The following is a 21,191-nucleotide window of genomic DNA, read 5'->3' as shown; positions in this document are numbered from 1 at the left end:
TATAAGTGTCAGGTATTAGTATCTGAACTGTCTGTGATATTTAGGATGGATATATATTTCCTCTGATAACTGATTTCATTCAAGAAAACTAACTACTAGATAAGACTTTTCATTTTCATTTTACAAATTAGCCTCCTGCATAATATTCAAAGAATAGTTTAAATTCTGGAACAGGTGTTTTTAATCTAAGGTTAGTCATTTTAGTTTTTTTAGCTGCATTTTAGGTCAGAGAAATAGGAGATAAACCAGAAGAGAGTATTAAGAGAGTAGCAAGAAGAGGATAATCAAGTGTCAAAAGGTGCAGAGAATTCAAGAAAGATAAGGAGAAAAAAAATATCATGAGACTGAGCAATTAAGAGATCACTAGTAATTTTGCAGACAGAAGTTTCGGTTGAATGATGAGGTAATTTTTGGCCATGGAAAGAAAAGGAATTGATGAGGTTTAATGAAATATGTATGGGGTATCCCAAAAGTCTAGTGCACAGTGCAATTTGAATAAGTATAAGGCCATTCACTAAGTTAATGGGTATATTCTGGATGAAGATTTAGCAAAAAAAAATGAAAGGGAATAACCAAATAGATAGGAGACACACCAGAAGACAATAGTGTCACAAAAACCTAGAGAAGAGTGAGTTATCAAGAAAAGGGTGATTGACAAAGGCTGAAAAAAAAGTCAAGAAGGATAGTATGAGAGAGGGTCATTAGACATGGCAAATAAGAGATTATTGTTAACTTTGGAAATAGCAATTTCAGGTGAATGATCAGGTGAATCCAAACTACAAAGAGTTAAAAGAATTAGAGGAAAATAGAAATGTTGATTGTATATGGTTTTCTTAAGCAATTTAGCCATGAGAGAGAATTGCCATAATAGAGTAGTTAGTGAAATGAATAGATCAAACGATGCTTTCTGAGGATGGAAGAAAAAAATGGTGTGTCAATAGACAGCAGGAAAGGAAACAACTAGCTGAAAGGGAGAGAATGAAAGTTAGTGAAACAGAAATAAATAGAGGGGGAAATCTACTGGGGAAAAAACTAGATGGAATAGAATCACTTGTGCATACAAAGTTAGCCTTGGCAAGGAAAGTCACCTCTTCAAGTGAGACAAATGTGAAGGAGATAGTAACAGAAGTTCTTTGAGTGACAAAGATGAAAAGGAGAGAAGAAGCAGCTTGGCAAAGGGCCTAGTTTTTTAGTAAAATATGAAGCAAAGTTCTCATCTGAGAGGGTGGGAGTAGGAGGACTGAGGAGGAATCAAAAGGTTTGGAACAGACACTGTGGTGAGTGGGCTAGTAGTAGAAGCTGATTTCACTGTTAGAGTGAGCTTCCAGCTTAATCATACTTCCTGGCTTTTTTCCAAAACCAGCTTATCTTGGATCTTCATGCACATCTTAGCCTAGGCTACCTACTCATGTAGATGACAACTCTACTTCCAACTCCACTTCTCACCCTTTTTAGTGTGATGACTTTCTAACTTACAGTTTAACCACTATTTTCTCATCTCTGCACCTTCTTCCCCCATTCTGATTCTACTTACTGAGTACTACTTACTACTTACCCAGCCACAGACTATTACCTAGCCAATGCTAGATGGCAGGGAATGACAAGTTCTCTGATCTTAAAAAATTCCACTCATGGGCAAAGATGTTCATGTTCAAATATTTTGCAAGAGAGTATTGTAGTACATTATGTAGTACATATTATATATGCAGTATACATATAATATATTTGAATCACAACCTGCTTCCTTTCCACCTGGGGTGATCTTTATTGATTTTACAAAATTATTTTCATTAAGACATATGGAACTTATTGCTAGTACAAAGAAATACAGGGTGGAAAGCTTACCTTGAAATTAATCTTGATGCTTTAAAAGTTGCTTCCAAATGTCACTGCAACATCAAAGCAATGTCTGAATTTGATCCTAAGATATCTAGACCTTTTTTTTTGAGCCTGGGTCTCCTCATCTTGCCCAGACTGGAAGAGCAGTGGCTATTCACAAACCCCAACTCCATTGTTGATTGACACAAAGGTTTTGACTCATCCAATTTCCATCTTGGGCTAGTTTGTCCCTTGTTAGATAGCCTGGTGTTCCTTCACCCCTAGAGGTTCACTAGATTGTACAGACACTAAATGGGCCTTATACTTATTGCAGTTCAAAACTCAGCCTCCATGTCATCTAGTGACAGGGATTATAGATGTATGCCACTATGTCCAGTCTCAATGATGTAAATGAATAAAATAAAACACATTGAAAGGACATTTAACTAGCCCAGAGAAGCATACTTGCTACTCAGGTATGAATGCACCTCTGGAATTAGTCACCTTATTGGACCCTCTAATGACAGATAAAGCATCTTATATGTTCTTCCTCCTCTTCTCAGGTTGGGAATATCCTACAGACTTCAAGGTGTCCTTCAAGATTAATCAAGCATTTATGAAGTGCTTACTATGCACCAAACACTGTGCTAAGAGTATTAAAAAATACCATTATCCCAAAATCCCTGCTCTTAAGGTGTTTATGTTCTAATAGGAGAGACACTAGCAGCTGAGTTATTAGGAAAGGCCGCCTGCAGGAGGCTGATTTGAGTTGAGTCTGTTTCTAATGCTTATTCCTTCAGAGCCATAAGTAAAATAAGAGTTCTCTGAATGGTATAATGTCCTTAGATAGCTTACTCTTAGAGCCTAGCACAAAGTCACCTTAAAATTACAAATGTGTTCTCTCCTAAGGCCTTTCCCCAAAAGTCCTAAAATTTACCTGATACTAAACCTTTGCTTCCTGTGGACCCTTTCCCACCATTCTAGAGAATGGACCCTAATAAAGATGAATGTAACTGGAAAGTATGTGGTTCCATTAGTGTATAGGGAAAAGACTTATCCAAAAGATTTTAGTTGTAGTGCCAAGAAATTATGTTACCTCTGTATCAAAAAGATTTTCCTAGCTCTCACCAGGAAGTTCAAGTCAACAAAAGTCAGTATACAAGATACAATACTTCTTCAAAAATAAGATATGGCAACATCTCCACTCTCCATAAGATTGAAGGGACAAGGGTTTTTTGTTTTGTTTTGTTTAGGCAGTTGGGGTTAAGTGACTTGCCCAAGGTCACACAGCTAAGTAGTGTTGGTGTCTGAGGTCAAATTTGAACTCAGGTCCTCCTGACTTCAGGACTGGTGCTCTATCCACTGCACCAACTAGCTGTCTCTAGGGACAAGGTTTTTTAAAAAGCCTCTTTAACTGACAGAATTGTGCCAGTTGCACAAATAGCCCACTCCACAAGAGAGTGAGTATTTTATCAGTGAATTAATGTCTCCCAATATTCTCCAAAAGAAAAAATCAATCTAAATTTGATAAAAATTCAGTTTGACAAAATTAACAGAATTCAGCAAACAATACACATGAGGGCTTAATGTATTGATATTTTTGTCTAAACTTTTAAGAAAATGACAAATTTTCCATTTTCTTTGAGAATCAGTTGTTAAACATTAACAAGCACATCATTGAACATGAAATAATGCTTTTGCTGACTTAAGCTGAAATCCTACCTGATCAAAAATAGTTTGAGATGGGTGGTAGACTCAAGATGAAGAATAAGAATCTTTTTTTTTTTTTTTTGATATGGCCAATACAAGAATTTATTTTGTTTGACACATGTTTGTTATAAGGTATTTTCTATTCTTTTTCCTTCAAAGGATAAGTAGAACTGAGGAAAAGATAAAATCAATCCTTTTTTATTTAAAAGAATGAGCTGAGCTAGGCATGGTTGTATACATTTATAATCTGATCTACTGGGGAGGCTGAGGCTAAAAGCTCAAATTTAAAGTTCTGACTTGTAATAGATTATGCAAATCAGGTGTCCATATTAAATGAAGCATTAATACAGTCAGACTCAGGGAATGAGGGCAGAAGAGGGACTACCAGATTGCCTAAGAGAGGGTGGACCAACACAGTATTAATCAGCAGTGGTACCAGATCTGTGAATATCTCTTGAACTTCCACAGCCTGAGCAAGATGACCTCTAAATTCCCTTCCAATGTTGATTCTTGAATTCCATTTCTAAGATGAGCAGATCCTAAAAACTCCATCAAAGAGATCAGGCTGCCCCTCCCCACCCCAACGTTTCCTCATAAAAACATGCTTGGAATGCAACTGATTTAGAGAAAGCTATGTACTCAATTGTACTATAGTAAGTCCAAGAGAATGTAATAACAGAAGGGAGTGGTAACATGGAGTCTTGAAAAGGGAGAGTCAAATAATATGAATTTATCTCTTATATTATCCAGGCAAAAAGATGTTTTCAATGCTGTTCTTTTTTACATCTTAATAAAATTAAGTTCTTCTATGTCCAAAGGGCTATCAAACTGTGTATATATACCCTTTGATCTAGCAGTCTCTACTGAGCCTGTATCCTAAAGAGATCATAAAAAAGGGAAAAGGATCTACATGTGCAAAAATGTTTGTGACAGCCCTTTTTGTAGTGGGAAGGAACTGGAAACTGAGTAGATGTCCATTAGTTGGAGAATGGCTGAATAAATTATAATATATGACTATAATTTTCTATGTTAGACTTGAGATGAAGAGAATCATCTACATCCAGAAAGAGGACTGCTGGGATTGAATGTGGATCACGACATAGTATTTTTGCCTTTTTTGTTGTTTACTTGCTTTTTTTTTTCATTTTTCTCCTTTTTGAATGAGTTTTTCTTTTTTTTCATTTTCTTTATTTTTTATTAAAGCTTTTTATTTACAAAACATATGCATAAGTAATTTTTCAACATTAATCCTTACAAAACCTTTTCCCCTCCTCCTTCCCACTCCCTCCCCTAGATGACAGGAAATCCAATACATGTTAAATATGTTAAAATATAAGTTAAACCCAACATATATATATATACATATTTATATGCCTATCTTGCTGCACATGGAAAAATTGGATCAAGAAGAAAAAAAAACTGAGAAAGAGAACAAAATGCAAGCAAGCAACAACAGAAAGAGTGACAATGCTATGTAATGGTCCATTCTCAGTTTCCACAGTCCTCTCTCTGGGTGTAGATGGCTCTCTTCATCACAAGATTATTAGAACTTGATTGGATTTTTCTTGTACAGCATGATAAATGTGGAAATATATTTAAAGGAATTATATGTGTTTAACCTATACTGGATTACTTGCCATATGGTGGATTGAGAGAAAAAAGGGAGAAAATTTTGGAACATAAGGTTTTGCAAGAGTAGATGTTTAAAACTCTTTGCATGTATTTTGAAAATAAAAAGCTATTATTAAAAAATAATAAAATTAAGTTCTTTAAAACAAAAGGTACCCAATATGGAGAGAGGTAATTCATGAAGTTAACAAATTCTAATAATGGGTATCATTTCTACTATAAGCCTGTAAACCAACTTGTGATGAGTTTAATTGGTATGGAATCAGTACCCCTGGAATCTGGTAACTTAAGAAGGGCCATCTGACCCTGAAAAGCTGATATGAAACTTTGATATAAGATGAATGCACTAGATACCCAACCTGATCTCCTATGTACCCATCTTTTAGAGTCAATAAGTTGCCATGAACCCTTTCCTGTCAATCTGTGCAAAGAAGATAATTGTCCTTAGAGACATCTCCAGATTAGAAAGAGTGGAAAAAAAGAGTAACTTTGGAAGAAGTCTATAGAGTCTAAAAAAGAACACAATCAATGAAAGAAGTATAAGGGCTCTCATTTATAATTTGACTTCTGAAAATCATAACTTTTTGTGGCTTTTACCTAGTTTTCATTTTTTCTGACTAGTGTATGGTATCTGATCTGCTGACTACTACCTTCTTCTTTCAGATTCTCTCCCTTTGGGAGATGAATGGATCTGCATCTGATGCAGATCTGATGGGGAAAAAAAAAAACTTTCCTATTTTAAAACTGTCCTACTAAGGCCAAAAAATGAGAGGCAGTGGTCATAGTGGATAGTGTACAATCTTTTTAATCTGAAAGATCTAGGTTCAAATCGTCTTTCTGACACATTCTACAAAGGCAAAGGCCAGTTACAATCTCTAAATCTACATCAGTGGTGGGAGTTCCTATACAGGGCTTTCTTTGCCTGATAAAATAACAGTTATGTGCCAAATATGTTTCAAATTGGTTAGTTGATTCAAGAAAGGAAAAAAATGTCTTCTCCTAAGCAGAGGCTCTTAAATTTTTTTATGTTCAAAGACCCCAAGTCAAGAACCCTTGCTCTAGGGACCTAGCAAGAACCCAGTCTCAGAGATATAATGTCAGTAGTAAAATGCAAATTAACCAATAGATAAAAGGAAACTTTAAAAATGGTAGATTTGAGGACTTATCCCTCCTTCAGAAACTCTTTTTCATGCTGCTGAACCATGATCTTTGGAGATTTTTTTGATGATTCACAGGTATCACAGATGAGATAGCAGGAAGTTTTCTGTTGATACTATAGAAAAAAGCAGAAAAGAATGTTCTCTCCCATAAAAGGCTACTGTGTCTTTCAAATAATGAAGATAATCTCTATGTCACTCTCTGATAATTTATGCAAACTAATTAAGGACATTCTATTTAGCAGCTCACATCAATAGAATGTAAGTCATTTTAAATAGTCTTATTACTATGGATGGATTTGAAGATTTCATAGTCAAAGCATCCCGAAAGGTTGGTCCTTTGGTCGGGAGATTTCTCTTTTTTTTTTTTTTTTTTTTTGGTAGGAGTGATGGCAGGAAAGTAGGGAGTTGAAGTAACATCAGCTTGAAGGACCAGTCCATAAACCATTGTACATAAACCACGACCCAGTCTACAAAGCCAGAAAGATTCCAAATTAATTCTAGATAAGTTGCAGCCTTAAATAAAGTGAACAATTACAGCTAGAATAGGCAGTAGTGACATCCATAAAGCATTTCAAATGTATGTTTTTATTGTTTCATTGTTATTCAAGATATTTCTGCTATTTACTGAAGCCGGTTTTATTTTTGACCCAGATTCAAGACTTCATTGGTAAAGAGAACTGTTGGTAAGAAAACTCTTAAAAATGCAAAGTAGCAGTCCCCCCAGAACTAATTTATAAGAAAGTACCTGGGATACTGAAGTGTGACACGGGGACAAGGAGCCACCAACTGTCAGAGGCATACTTGAAACCAAGTTCTCATAACTTTTCGGCAGGTTATCTATCCACTGCCAAGCAGCCACCTCATTGGAACTCTTGGGGTGACTCAATTTTTATAAATTTTATTTTTATATTTTTAAAGACATGTTTAACTTTGTGTGCTAGTTGTCGTGAAACATACCTGATGAGTCTACGTTACCTAATAGAGCACCAGCCCCACCTAAAGGAGATAATGTAAATTGCAAGCACTGGTTACTTTAGAGTCTCTGAACAAATTCAAACCTAACTGAGTACCATTATGGAAAGCAATGAATCATGAATATGTACATATTGGGGAGGGGAGAAAGGGGGAGGAGAAAGAGAAGGGGGGGAGAGAGAGAGAGACAGAGACAAAGACAGACAGAGACAGAGACAGAGAGAGACAGGGAGAGAGAGAAGTGGGGAGGGAAAGGAAGGGGAGAGGAAGAGACAGAAAGGGAGGGGGAGGAAGGGTAAAGGGGAGGGAGGAGAGGGAGAATGTTGCTACTACAAGGGTTCCTGATCCTAGAATATGGAAGCTCTGCTATGGGTTGAATCCATGATCACACCTATATTCCATAACATCAAACTATTGAAGCCTAAAAGTTAGGAGAATTTCAGTACTCAAGCTCAGGACTTGTTACCTTTAGAAACTAAATGGGTCAAGACTAGTGGATCTGTGCTCAGATAGACTTCAATTGGAGCTCAGGATTCAAAGGGACTCATGATTTGGGCCTCAGAACTCTGCAGGACAAGTCTCAGGATAAGAGACTATCACTATAGTAACATCATGAGTCAAGCAGGTTCGTGAACTGGACTAGGAACTTTGTCACCATTATAACATGAATCCAATGGAACAGATTTTCTGATCTCAAAATAACCAACTGATATTTGAAACACAATTTATCAAACTCCCAAGCCCATACTGGATGCTGCCTGTATCTTTGTCCTCTGGTATTTGCTTAGATTTTCTTTTTCAAGGAGCTCATGTGTCTTCAGTTATCACTGCAATGCTCTCTGCAACATCTGACACCATTGACCATTGTCCTTTATTCTCTCCGTTCCCTGAGATTTCATGTGCTCTCTCGGATCTCTTCTTGTTTAGCTGTCACTTCTCATTCTTTCTTGGAAACCAAGCATGTCCCATCCCTAAACTATAGGCATTCTCCAAAGTTCTATAGCAGACCCCCCTCTCTTTCCACTCTCCCTCAGTGATCTCATCAGTTATCATGAGTTCAATTATAATTCTACCACCTGTGGATGTCCCCCAAGGTTTTCTCTTGGGCCCTCTTATTTTATCACTTTATACTATGGTACTTGCTAATCTCATCCCTTCCCATGTGTTTGATTATTATCTCTATTCAGATGATGCCAAAATTTATATATTCAAATCCAGTCTCTTTTCTAAGGTCCAGTCCCACATCACCAACAAACCGCCTATTAAACATCTCTAATTGGATGTCCCACAGACTTTTCCAATTCAACATGTACAAAACTACAATTATCCCTCCCCAATCCATTTTCCCTAATTCTTTTGAGGGCACTGCCATCTTTTCAGTTACCAGGTTTATAATCTTGAGTCATTCCTGATTGTTTTCTCTCCTTCCCCTATTCCTCATTCAGTAGTTGTTTTCTTGATTCTACTTCCACTTCTCTTAAATGCATGCCCTTCTTTCCACTAAAATGGCTGCCATGCAAATCTAGATCCCTAACACCTCTCACTTGTATTATTTCAAAAGTTACTTAATCCATCTGCCTGACTCAAGTCTCTCCCCCATCCAATTCAACCTTTACACAATTGCCTAATTCAAATTCCTAAAGCCTAGTTCTGATTTATCCCTGTTCAAGAAGCTTGATAACTCTCTATTTTCTCTAGGCTCAAATATATCCTCCTCTGTCTGACATTTAAAACTCTTCACAATCTGGCTCCAGCTTTCTGGCTTTCCAGGGTTAATGCATTTGCATTCTAATGCAATCAGTCTGTTTTCTTCATCCATGACATTTCATTTCCCATCTTCATGTCTTTGTATCAATTATCCTTTATGCCTAGAATGAATTCCCTTCTTACTTCCTTTTAGAACCCTTAAGTTCCTTTTAAGATTCAACTCAAGTGCCATTTGTTATATGAGCTCTATTTTGACATTTCCAAGTCCTGGTATTCCATTTCCCATCATAAAATCTTGTGTTTACTTTGTATATATTGTGTATTTTAAATATATTTTGTATTTGTGTATATAATTTCCCCAAGTAGACATGAGTTTCTTGAAGGAAGTAACTGTCATTTTGTCTCTATATCCCTAGCATTAGATGTTTGGCACACAGCAGATATTTAATAAATGTTTGTCCAATGTATGTAATTAATCCTCAAATATGTATTTCCAGCCTTGTTCTTTCTTCTGCAATCTTATATTTACAACTACTTGCTGTCCATTTCCATTTCAATGCCCAGCCATTAACTCAAATTCAATATGTTCAAGGATAAGTCATCAAGTTTCTCAAGCTCAGCTCTCCCTACTCATATGTCAAAAGTACTATCATTTTTCTACTCACCCAGATCTAAAAACTTAGGATCATTTTTTTTCTTTCTTCTTCCTCATCCTCAAGTTACAACTATTCACCAAGCCCTAGTGATTACTCCATTTTTTTTCAGGTCTGTAGTACCGAGGTCAGGTAAAAACCAGTTTAGAGCTGTGAGTATATAAGTCCTTGAACAACAGGACCCAATTTTGTGAATGATTTCAGCCCAGAACTTAATAGTCATTATGTTCTGAAGGTTTTTTTTGGTTTTGTTTTTAAATATCAAAACACTTGGATTTAGATCTTTCCCATCCCCCAGGCAACACATAGTTTTTTCTCTACCTAACCACCTGAGCTCATCCCATATGGCTCAAAATTTAAGATATTTCAGGCCAAGAGCCTTAAGTTACAATTGATTCTGAAAGATCAGTATCTGTATACGGGGGAAAAAAAAATTACCAAGACTCAATTCCTTGCCCCAACCCCCAACTTAACAGGGAAAAGTCCTTTGTATTGTAAACAAGAGTCAAGGACTATTGAGATAAGGGCCTAAAGATAGAGATGGTTTATCCTGAAACAGCAAGACAAGGACAGATACTCTATTTACTCAAACTTTTATTCTTTTTGTAAAATTTACTCACTGCCTAACATTTTTGTATAAACATTACAAGTTGTGTGCAAAGAGGGTTAGTAACAGAGGAAGAGGAAAGGAAAGAATAGGGAAGAGAGCCAGAGTGGTGTTTGGGTGCAGAAGGTGAAGAAAATCCACCAAAGGGGCCTTCCCTATTCAAAATGTCACTAGCTCTAAGCACAATTCTGCTGCTGAATTCTCGATGCATTTTTTAAAAGTCAAGGATCATTTCCACTATCCCCAAGTCCTACTCATCCATTCCAAGGACTCAGCCCTTCCAGCTACCCAATCAAACAATAAGTCTGATCCCTTCTTTCCATGGCCTCTTTCACAATGAACTTATAGGGGAAAAGGGGAACAGGAAGTGGGAAGGCCTTCTGTTCCTTTTGCTCTTAGTTTACAGGAGCAGACCCATGGGTAGAATCTTTCTTCAGAGAAAATATGGACTTGGTCTCACACAAGCTTGTCTTCTCTTCAGTCATCAGTATTATCTACCAGACTTAAAGATCCTTAAGGGCAGGACCATAGCTTACTTACTATCTATCTTTTTCAAGTTTAATGAAGTGGTCTGCATACTGCCAGTTATTAATAAATGTTCATTAGAATAAATCCATCCACTGCTAGGAAGTCTAAAGATCTCCCGCTCTAGCACAAGACCTCTTTCCTCTCTACATAATTTGCTTTAGGAGGTGGATTCTGAGAAGATTGTCGGGGGACAAAGTAGTTATTCTACCTGACCATTCAGGGAAAGGAGGGGAATATAAATGTCTCTCCCTCCAAAATAAAAGTCACTAAAAGAAATTATAATGCTTACCTCAAAATTCCACATCTTGTGCTACCTCGGAGGAAATAAATTATATTCTCTCTCTCTCTACCCCTCCACTGCTTTATTAGGGAAAACTTTTAAGATTAGGTTCCCTTTCCCCTTATCTTTATGCCCCAGTGTTCCCGGTCCAACCCTTGAGTCTATTTTAGACATTCCCAACACCTTACCTCTTAAGAGATCAAACTCAATCACTGCAGGGTTAGTTCCCAAAGTCCTGCCTTCTCCAAGTACCTGCTCCCTAGACCATTAAAGAACCCCGGACCAAAGAACCTTAATATACTTTTAACGATCGGTCGCCATTTCTATCCTTTTCAGGAACCTTGACAACCCTAGTAAGAGAACCCAACCTCCGGTCCCAGAACCACTATCTTTAAAGTTTCAGATCCCTTACTCCTCAGCCTAGAATGGTCACTACTCCCTGCTCCCCACCGCACCCTCCCATTGGGATCCCTTTCCCCACCCAGGCCAGCCTGCCCTTTCCCACCCTTCCCACCCCAGATCTTATTTCCCAAAGTTCATTCAGCTTCTTTGATCATCAGGGCTACCCTCGCCCCCTTCCCCAATGTCCCCTATCCCCTCTTCATCCACCAGCTGTGGCCCAGGCTCTCCGGGTCCCACGGAAGGTCCTGTTAACCCCAACCCGCTGCCACCTCCTCCCCCGTGGAGCTGCCGCTGGTGTCGCCGAGCCTGAGCTTTGTGGCGGAAACCCTCGCCGCAGTCTGCGCATGTATAGGGCCGCTCCCCTGAGTGGGTACGCCGGTGGCGAAGCAGGTTGGAGGAGACGCTGAAGCGCTTGCCGCAGTCCGCACAGGCGTAGGGCCGCTCACCTGTGTGCGTGCGCTGGTGCTGAATCAGAGCGGAGCTCTCCCCGAAGCGCTTGGTGCAGTACGCACAGCCGTAGGGCTTCTCGCCCGTGTGGATGCGCTGGTGCGTGACCAGGTTGGAGTGCTGCGAGAAGCCCTTGCCACACTCCCCACAGCGGTGGGGCCGCTCACCTGTGTGCGTCACCTGGTGCCTGACTAGATCGGTGCTTCGGCTGAAGCCCTTCCCACATTCCCCACAAATAGTGGGCCGGTCCCGGCTCCGCCGCCGGCGTTTCCGAGGTGGGATCTGGGGCTCCCCACTGCCAGGACTAGGAGGGGCTGCGACTGATGCTGCCATCGGAGGCAAAACCATCAGCTCCTTAAGCTTTTCATAGCCGCGGGCAGGGGTTAAGGGAGCAGGGGGCGCCAGCTTCCGGCCCCGACCCCGACCAGCCCCCACACCACGAAGCAACCGTGGCTGCCGTAGCTCAGGTTCCTCCTCTTCCTCTTCACCATCCCCGGATGGAGTTGTGGCCAAGAGCGGCTGTGGGCTGCCATTCCCCTCCTCCTCTTCTTCCTCATTCTCACTCCCAACTCCTAAAGGGGAAAGGGTAGGATGGAGGGAAAGAGTCCGGCTAGCAGTCTCGAGACCACTGAACCAGTCTGGTCCGCTATTGAGAATTTGGGGATCTTTCTATACATCCCCTCCCACCTTCTTTTTCTACCACTCGTCCTTTGCCCCAACCTAGCTATATCTGCACGTGATGCCAAAATAATAACCTTTTTGGGGTAGGGACTGAATAAAATAATTGTGGGTCTATGTTCAAAATAATAATGTGACACAAATGTCATTGGTAAGGTAATGGAAAGGAGAAATTGAGTGTTCAAGTAGACAAAGGCTAAATCTTAATCAAAGGATTAAGCAAGGAAAGAAGTACCTCCATCTACAAGCTAATTTTCTGAAAAGTTCTGGGACCACAAGGAGGAAGGCAGGGTGACAATGTCAGCCATATGTCTGGAAATGAAAGATCAAGGGCTACAAAACAATCCCTGATCCTTTTTTGGGGGAGGGGAAGGGGAAGGCTAAAGCACATATTTTTCTCCTCTGAAATCAATTCATAGTCCTGACTTTACTTTTTTTTTTTTTTTTTACCATTCTCTCACCTCACTTTACTTGATCCAGCTATTTCCATTTCTACCTCAAATTAATCTTTGGCCAAGTCAGAACAAAACAAAATAAAAAATTCCACATTTCAAGCCATTTTTCCTTTGATAAGCTAAAGACACAAAGTGCTTTCAAATCTGTTTTTGATTCTAAATAACAGGAAAGAAGGGATTGGATTAATTACAAGATGATAATTAAAATTAATCAGGACAGCTCTGAAATAGGTATTCTTAGAATAAAGAAAATCCCTCATAAAAAATAAGGAAAGTTCATTATTTCCACAATCAAATTTAATTATTTCCAAAATAATGAATTGTTTCAAAGTTGGTTAGTAAAAATTGCTGTGTAGAAACGTTTACCAAAAAAGAACTTACAAAGAATACTAAATAAATAAATAAACAAAATTACTGCCCTTTCAAATACCTAATAGCTCTCATAAGGGCCGAAAAATAACAGGAGATACTAAGGACAAAATAAGTCTATTTAGAACTAAAAACTTGGAATTACAGAATGGTAAAACAAACACAACACAATTTACTGTGATTCAGGACTACCCCAAAAGAATAATTGATAATAGTAATGCCAGTGGATATACCACTTTATACTTTTAAAATGTTCTGCATCCGTAATTTCCCATAGGCTTGCAGTTTCAGGTATAATATTTTAGTTCTAGCACAATATCTTATATTTTATGACTTATACTTGATGTTTTATCAGAAATTATCATTCTTTCTTTTTTCAAAGAATATAATCGTAAAAGATTTCCTAAATTCATAAATGTGATTTTTATTATTTTTCCCTAAAGGATATCTTCAATTTTGTGATAAAACCCAATAGGAAAAATGTCATTCGATAAACATAAATCTTGTTCAACTGCAAAATTTTTCAGGAAAACCTCTCTTCCATAAAATAAAGCATACCAAAGCCTGGTTATACCTGCATGTGATTTTCTTTCAGCAAAATTTTCTTTATATTTTCCTTAGACTAACAGCAAAATGGGGTGTGGAGGGTGAAGATAGCCCTTGAAAAATTTCACGATAAATAATCTACAAAGTTGATAATCTGCATGTGGATACTTGAAAGCTGACTTGATTATCTAATTTAGTTTCACAACAACCCTGTAAGGAAAAGAGAGGCAAGTATCATTTATTCCCATTTTCCAGATGAAGAAAGTAAAGCACCAAAAAGTTATAAGATGAATCCTAGGCAACAAAAAGATTCAACAGCACAGTCAAAACTAAAATCCTAGTGCAGTTTTTCATTCACTAAGCTTTTCTAACTACACTCTATGCCATTTAGGGTTCTTAAGGAAATTCTGTTCCTTCAGTATGTGGGTGGCAAACTAAAGTTTGGCTAAAATGATCACTACAGGGTTCTAGCTAGCATATCATAAATGAAAAGCTATTAATCCTAAAAAAAAAAAGCCCACAAATGTAGGAAATACTGCTGAGGGTTTATGAATTAAGCAAGAATGAAATAGAAAGGCAAAGAGTAGAGACCAAGAATAGGTAAGAAAGAATAGAAATAAAGGGAAATAGCAAACATAGATCAAATTTAGGGATGATAGAGAGATTAGAGAACACCTAGTCTAACTCTCTCATTTTGAAGATGAGGAAATTGAGGCCCATTAGAGTGACTTTCTCAGAATCACAAATGAAGTAGCACAACTAGAATTTGAATCTGAGCTTCTAGGATTCTTTCTAAAGTTTTTCTTTGTTTTGGACAATTTTGACATTTTTTTCTAGATTATGCTCAAGTTATCCAGGATGCATCTGTCAGAAAGTTGCTATATTACATACTATTATCTATGATGTAATCTATCCCATCTATGATGGGAGGGACCCAGATTTTTTTCTTCATATCCCCTACATACATACATATATACACATACAGAAAGGAAAGGAATATGAAAAGAAACCTATTTCCAAACAGAAAAACATTTCCACTTCCAAGCATATTTAGGAGAAGGTAGCCAGGAAGCCCCAGTCATAAACAGGAGAGCCCAGATCTGTAAAACTTTATGCCTTCAGGGAAATTTATGCTTTTCTCTGTGTCTTAGTTTCTCTCTTTGCAAATATATGAATGCCAAAATAGATTGATCAGTCAATAGAAGCCACTGGCATTTACCAATTTTGAGATTTTATATATATATATATACACATACATACACATATCAATACATATGTGTATGTGTACACATGTATATACACATATATATGTGCACATATATAATATACACACATATGTAATATACATATAATATATCTTATATATGTGTATATACTGGTATAGCCTAGTCTATTTCTAGTCTGTAAATATCCATCCCCAAATCTACATTGCCATAATATCCTGATTCTTTGTCACGCAGGTATCATCATCACTTTCTACCCTGTGAAAAGACTGTGCTAAAGACCCCCAAACTTAACCTGAATGGGTTCCCATTTCCCTTAAGTCTCTCTGTCTCTGCCATTGAGTGGCTTGGAACTGTATGAAAATGACCATCATCCAGTCCTTACAAAGAAATGTTTCAAAGGCTTGGGGGAGATGGCCTCTTTACTTTCTTCCCTCACCTGAATGAACTCCTTGCGGGATATCCCTGTCCTCAGAGCACCGAAGGTCCAGCACACATGCTTCATCCCCTCGCTCCATCTTGGAGGTCAAGTTGAGTTTCCAGGGAGCTCTGCTCAGAGGGAGGAAGGAAACAACTCAAATCACTGACTCTCTCTGAGGTGAATCAAGAAACAAAGAGCTCCTTCATCCTAGTACTTATGTGGCCTTTCATTCCCTTAGGAGAAATGCTGACCAACTTTCTCATAAACCAACTGTTGAAGGGACCTAATAAATCCATGTGTTACTGGTCAGTCTCTTGATAAAAGGCAATCCGGCTACATTACTATTCCTAGTCTCTCCCTATTTCCCTCCCCCCCAAAAAAATCCATCAAAAGAAGAACCATTAAATTCACAAAAATGCCACCTCTTTGTCCACATCAAACTGAGACACATAAAAGCAAAATCAATATTCATCAGTGAACTTTCAGAAAAGCCAGAAGGAAGAGGTTATGATGGAGCTCTGCACAGAACAACAGAAGCTGCCAGACACTGCATGGTCGAGATGCTATTTAAGGAATATGCACAAAAGTGTTAACACCTCCTCTCCAAGCTCAGGTGCCATATAACTATAAATTAAAGTGAGGTGAGTAGGTGGGATCCTAAGAAATAGGTAAGATTAGAGCCATCAGAACAGAGAATATATATCACTGCCTTTTCAGTTAGTAATCTATAACCCTGCTTTCCAAATCCTGAAGTCTCTTCTGAGCCTAAGGATTATGCAACAATTTCTTGGAGACCTTCAGACTTGGGAAAAACCCACAAATAGAAGAGATCCACCTTCTGGTCTATATATTGCTCTTCCCCCAAAACACTGCTTCTTTGTCCTACCTGCCTCAATTCTCTGCAAAACACTGATATTCAAGAGGCTTCTTCTATTAAAGCTCTCTTCCACACTTGCTGTTTCTATGAAACCATCCCCCAACCTCCTATTTCAAGCTTTGCTTAACATGTGATTTCACCAAAAACTTAAACTTATTAAATAACAAAAAAGCATAACACTGTCTTAGTTATTTGAGTTAGATATAGTTTATATTCTCAAGGAATGTAGAATTCTTGGAGACAGAATGCAGAGGAGATATGTAAATTTAATAGAACACATATAAAGAAAAAATAAATTGTATAAATGCATATAAAAATGAGAATTTGCAAATTTCAGTGAGTAGCTAATGTTGGAAGGGTTCTCATAGAAGATATAGAATTAGAGTCTACAAGACTGGAGGGATCTTAAAAGGAAAGGGAAAGAAACAGTAACAATATGTGTAAAAACAGTTTGAAGATTTGTTTAGCAATTACTGAGAGAACTGTTTGGAACACAGGATAAGATGTTACATAGAAAGGGTACTGGGTGATGCAGTTCTCTAACACCTAAACATAGGATCTGGTGCTGGGAATAACTGGGGAAAACTACATTAGGGCTCTATTCTGGGTAAATTGCATTTCTGAGGCCATTCTGGTTATGGCAAATATAAAATTCTGAAGGGCAAAGGTCCTAAAATCCATGAAGCTAAATTAGAGTAGGACAAAGGTTTTGATGATTAATTAAAGGTGAAGGAACAGAAATAAAACACTGGTGCAAAAAGCAGAAAGACATGGTAATGGATAAGACTGGACATAGCTGTAAGATATGAAGGCAAAACATGTTTCTTAATTACAGGGTCAACAGATAAATAATATAAGAATCTAGATGATGAAGGAAGCTAACAGAAGGCAGAAAGCAAAGATACTTCAATTTTACTAGAATGAATTTCCACTGACAATAAAATACCTTTGTGGAAAGAACCCTGCAGGCAGCAAGAACTGTCCTGGCCTAGCAAAAAGAGTCCTAGGCTATATGAATCTAACATTATATTAATGTTAGACAGCTTTAGAAAACATCTAGTGAAACACCTTCATTTTAAAAATAAGTAAACTAAAGCCCAGAAAAATTAAATGACTTGTCCAGTATTACACAGAAACAGAGTCAAGACTATCAGTTGGACCTGCTTTACTTTAAATTCACTGTTCTTCCTACTATATTGAACTGTGTCTCTAGTGATTTATATTCCTAGAGAACTGATTACTGCACACAGGGCAACTCAAACTTTCAGAAAGGACCGTCTCTTCTAGAAAGTGAATACTTAATGCTATCACCACACTGATCCCTAACTTCTTTAAATTCTCATAGCCTTACCATTTATTTATACCATCTATTCTAGTGCTTAATCAGATCCACTTAGCACTGCCATATAAACATTTCACAACTAAATTATAAGTTTCCAGAAAATAAGAACCATATTATAATTATCTTTGTATTAACCACAGCAAACAATTCATTGTATAATATGGAGCACTCAATAAAGACTTATTGAATTACATAATGAAGCCAAAAACAGATACTGAGAATCCCAAGAGAGCCATTCCCCAATGCCCAATAGGTTGCCTATTATGCCTATTATGAGAGCCCTTTCAACCTTATGATTTACTATGACAATAGAGAGACACTCAAAACACAGATAGAATCAGGAAGCAAATAAAGAAGGCAGAGGTTAAAGGATTTATTAGGCCAATGGCCATATTAAATGTACAAGTAGTTAGGTTTTAGAAGAAGTTAGGTCTTCCAGTTTAGAACTGGAAGAATCATAGACTTCATTTGATCCAGATCTCTCATTTTATACAGAGTTAATAGAGATTGGGACCATTATGAAATCATGGGGAATTTTACCAAGGGTTCAGAGCTTAGTCTCATGTATGTTACCCTTATTATCTAAGGTAGCTCACAGTTACTCCCACCAGCCACCTCAAGTTCTATGAGGATCAGTTCTAGCACTTTTTGAGAATGTCAGTTTTCAAAGGTTCATGGACAAAAAAAGCCAGAGAAACACTGGTTTCGAAACAAATTTTTGGATTTTGTCATAAGGAAGTTGTTGCATATTACATGGTAGAAGAGAAAGAATCTATACTGAAAAGAATTTAGAGCAAGCTGAATGTTCAAAAGATTAAGCACTAGTAATAGTGCTTTTTAAGTGATAAGCACTCAATAAATATTTATATTTAATTTCATGGATGGTAAGCTCCTAAAAGATCTAGGATTTAATGTCTCCATATCATGAAAAAACAATTAATAATGTCCTGGGCCCAATAAATCTTCAGCGTGTTTTGCTTTTGTTTTTGTTTTTTAAATTACAATGGAGACTTAGACAACTTCTCCAATAGTTTTTAGTCTTTCTTTCCAGTTTGGTCTATTTAATACATCAAAGACTTCCAGCCATCCAATCCCAATAGAAGCCTTGACCACTGAATTTAATATAAATCAAATATGAAGTGGGTTTAAGAGCTTGGGGAGGGGAAAGGACATGGGGATGAAATGAGGTAGTTGTGTAAATTTCTTGTTTTTGTTTTCGTGGGAAGAAGAGGTGACCATTAGGAAAGAAGACCAATGGGATAGGTCCAAATGCAAAGAAGGAAGGTACAAGCAGTATGCACCTAGTGAGGCCATTCCCAAAGCAAAGAGGTGGAACAGGTGGTCAAATGACCAAAGGGGAAATGGTCATTCAGTTTAACCAACGATTTTATTTAATATTAATTACAATGCATTTGCTTGTCAGGAGAAATACAAAGTTAGATAATTCTCTTAAGGAATTGATCACTTAATAAAATGATACATAAGTACCAAAACACACACACACACAACACACTTAGAGCATACATAGGAAGGGTACAAAGGTAGGTGGAGGGGAAGAAATGATGGCACAGGACGTGAGAGAACTAAAAGGTTGAGAAATTCAACTCCTGTATGAAAAGTAAGTTCCAGGAATGACAGCAGTATTTGAAGGATGAAAGAGAAATCAGAAGGGGTAAAAAGAAAGAATCAAGAGGAGACTCAAGAAAGGAGAAAGAAAATCAAAGACAGGGAAAGGAATTAGGACAAGATATGAAGTAGGGAGGGGAAAAGGTTAAAAAAAAATTGAAGAGAATTAGATAAGGGATAAAGGAAAGAAAGGGGAAGCAAAAAAATAGAGAAAATGAAGGAGGAAAGAATGACATGAACGGAAGAAGAAGGAATTGAGAGGAAGATGAGAGGGAAATAAGGGAGATGAAGGAAAGAAAACTATATTGATAAAAGATGATGAGGGAATGAAGGAAAGAAGGGGAGAAGATGAAGGGATAAAGAAAAAAAAGAGGTGGGAGACGCAAATAGAATGAAGAAATGAGAGGAAATAGATGAAGGGATGAAAAAAGAATTGAAGTAGAGAAGGTGATGAGGAAAGGGAATGGAGGAGAATATGCAAGGGAGCGAAGAAGCTGAAAGAAGGAAAGGTGGCAGCAGCACGAGATCGAAGCAGGTCCGCCCCAGCACAGGGGAATGAACAAGCCCAGGCCTGGCCGCTAGGGAGGAGAGCAGCGGCGGCGGAGGCCGGACCGGACCCAGCTAGGTTGGGGGAAGGGAGGAGAGCGAAGACGGGACTGGGAGCTTTGTGTGATGCGGTGCCGAGTGATGTGTGTCCGCTGTCTGTTCTCCCAGCCCCGCCCCCGCCGGGCCCCGAACTCACCGGCGAGAGGAGGGGGGACGGGCAGCTGCGGCTCGGGCTGCGGGCTCCCCCCGTCTCCCCCCGGCTTCGGCTGCTTCCCCGGGCTGGGCTGCGGGCGGCTGGTCCCCGTCTGTCCCCAACGTGGAGAGTGGGAGCCGGGGCGGGGACCAGGACTGGCACCGGGGCTGGGGCGGAGGAGGCGGCGGCGGGACCGGGCCGGGGGCGGGGGGCGGGGGGCTGGGGGAACAGGAAGTTCCCCCTCGGCATCCTGTCCCCGCCCGGCCCGGCCCCGGCCCCGCAGCCGTCCCCCCTCCTCTCCATACTTCCCCCTTTCCTCACCTCCCCCCCTTTCTCCTGCTCCGCCCGGCCCAGCCTCCGCTGCAGCCCCAGCCGCCGCCACTCTAGGCTGCACCGCCGCGGGAGCTCGGTGGGCTTAACCCTTCCTTGCCTGGCTCCGTGAGCCTGCCGCCTGGATTACTGAGGCCCTCGCTGCTCTAGCTGGCCATGGCCCCGGCCCCGCGACCCCGAACTGGACACAGTGGGTTTCTATACAATGCCAGGACGGCCAGAACCGACACATGTCCCAGTGCGCCTCCCCCGCCAGGCCCTGACAGAGCTTCGCGCCCTTCCCGAGCCCCTCACTGCCTCGAGCCTCTCAGACTCTTTCCGCGCCCGTCTATTCCCCTCGCTGCTTCGCGCCTCCGGGCCCCTCCCATGCGCCTCTAAGCCTCGCACCTCTCAGGCCCCTCCCGCATCCTTTTTGCTCTCCTTGCCGCCTGGCGCCTCCAGCGCCGCCCCAGCTCCCTTTCTTGCGCCTGCAGCGCCGCCCCTTCTCCCTTTGCAGCCTCACGCTCTCAGGCCCCTCCCGTGTGTTCCCCACTCCACTCCAGCCTCGCTCCCTTCGAAGCCTCGCGCCACTTAGCGCCCCCCCCCCTCCTGCGCCCTCCGCATCCTCGCGCATCTCCAGGCCCCCAGCCTAGCTGCCAGTCTGGTCTGGGGCTGAAATGCGGCAGCCGGGCT

At 39.7% G+C, this 21,191-nt stretch overlaps 1 protein-coding gene across 1 annotated transcript; it reads right to left on the bottom strand.

The window, feature by feature from the left end:
* Nucleotides 1-7,544: 7,544 nt before the first annotated feature.
* On the bottom strand, nt 7,545-20,987 carry LOC100923670 (zinc finger protein 853). The gene is made up of 3 exons (XM_031962500.1): nt 20,193-20,987; nt 15,624-15,733; nt 7,545-12,485 (listed from the first exon to the last, which is right to left on the bottom strand). Exons 2-3 carry the CDS (start codon nt 15,700-15,702, stop codon nt 11,605-11,607), a joined length of 960 nt encoding a protein of 319 aa, XP_031818360.1. The 5' UTR covers nt 15,703-15,733; nt 20,193-20,987; the 3' UTR covers nt 7,545-11,604.
* Nucleotides 20,988-21,191: the final 204 nt, after the last annotated feature.

This window comes from Sarcophilus harrisii, chromosome 1 (assembly GCF_902635505.1).
Source record: "Sarcophilus harrisii chromosome 1, mSarHar1.11, whole genome shotgun sequence".
In the NCBI taxonomy this organism is placed as follows: Eukaryota; Metazoa; Chordata; class Mammalia; order Dasyuromorphia; family Dasyuridae; genus Sarcophilus; species Sarcophilus harrisii.
This window is presented reverse-complemented; position numbering and strand designations above follow the sequence as displayed.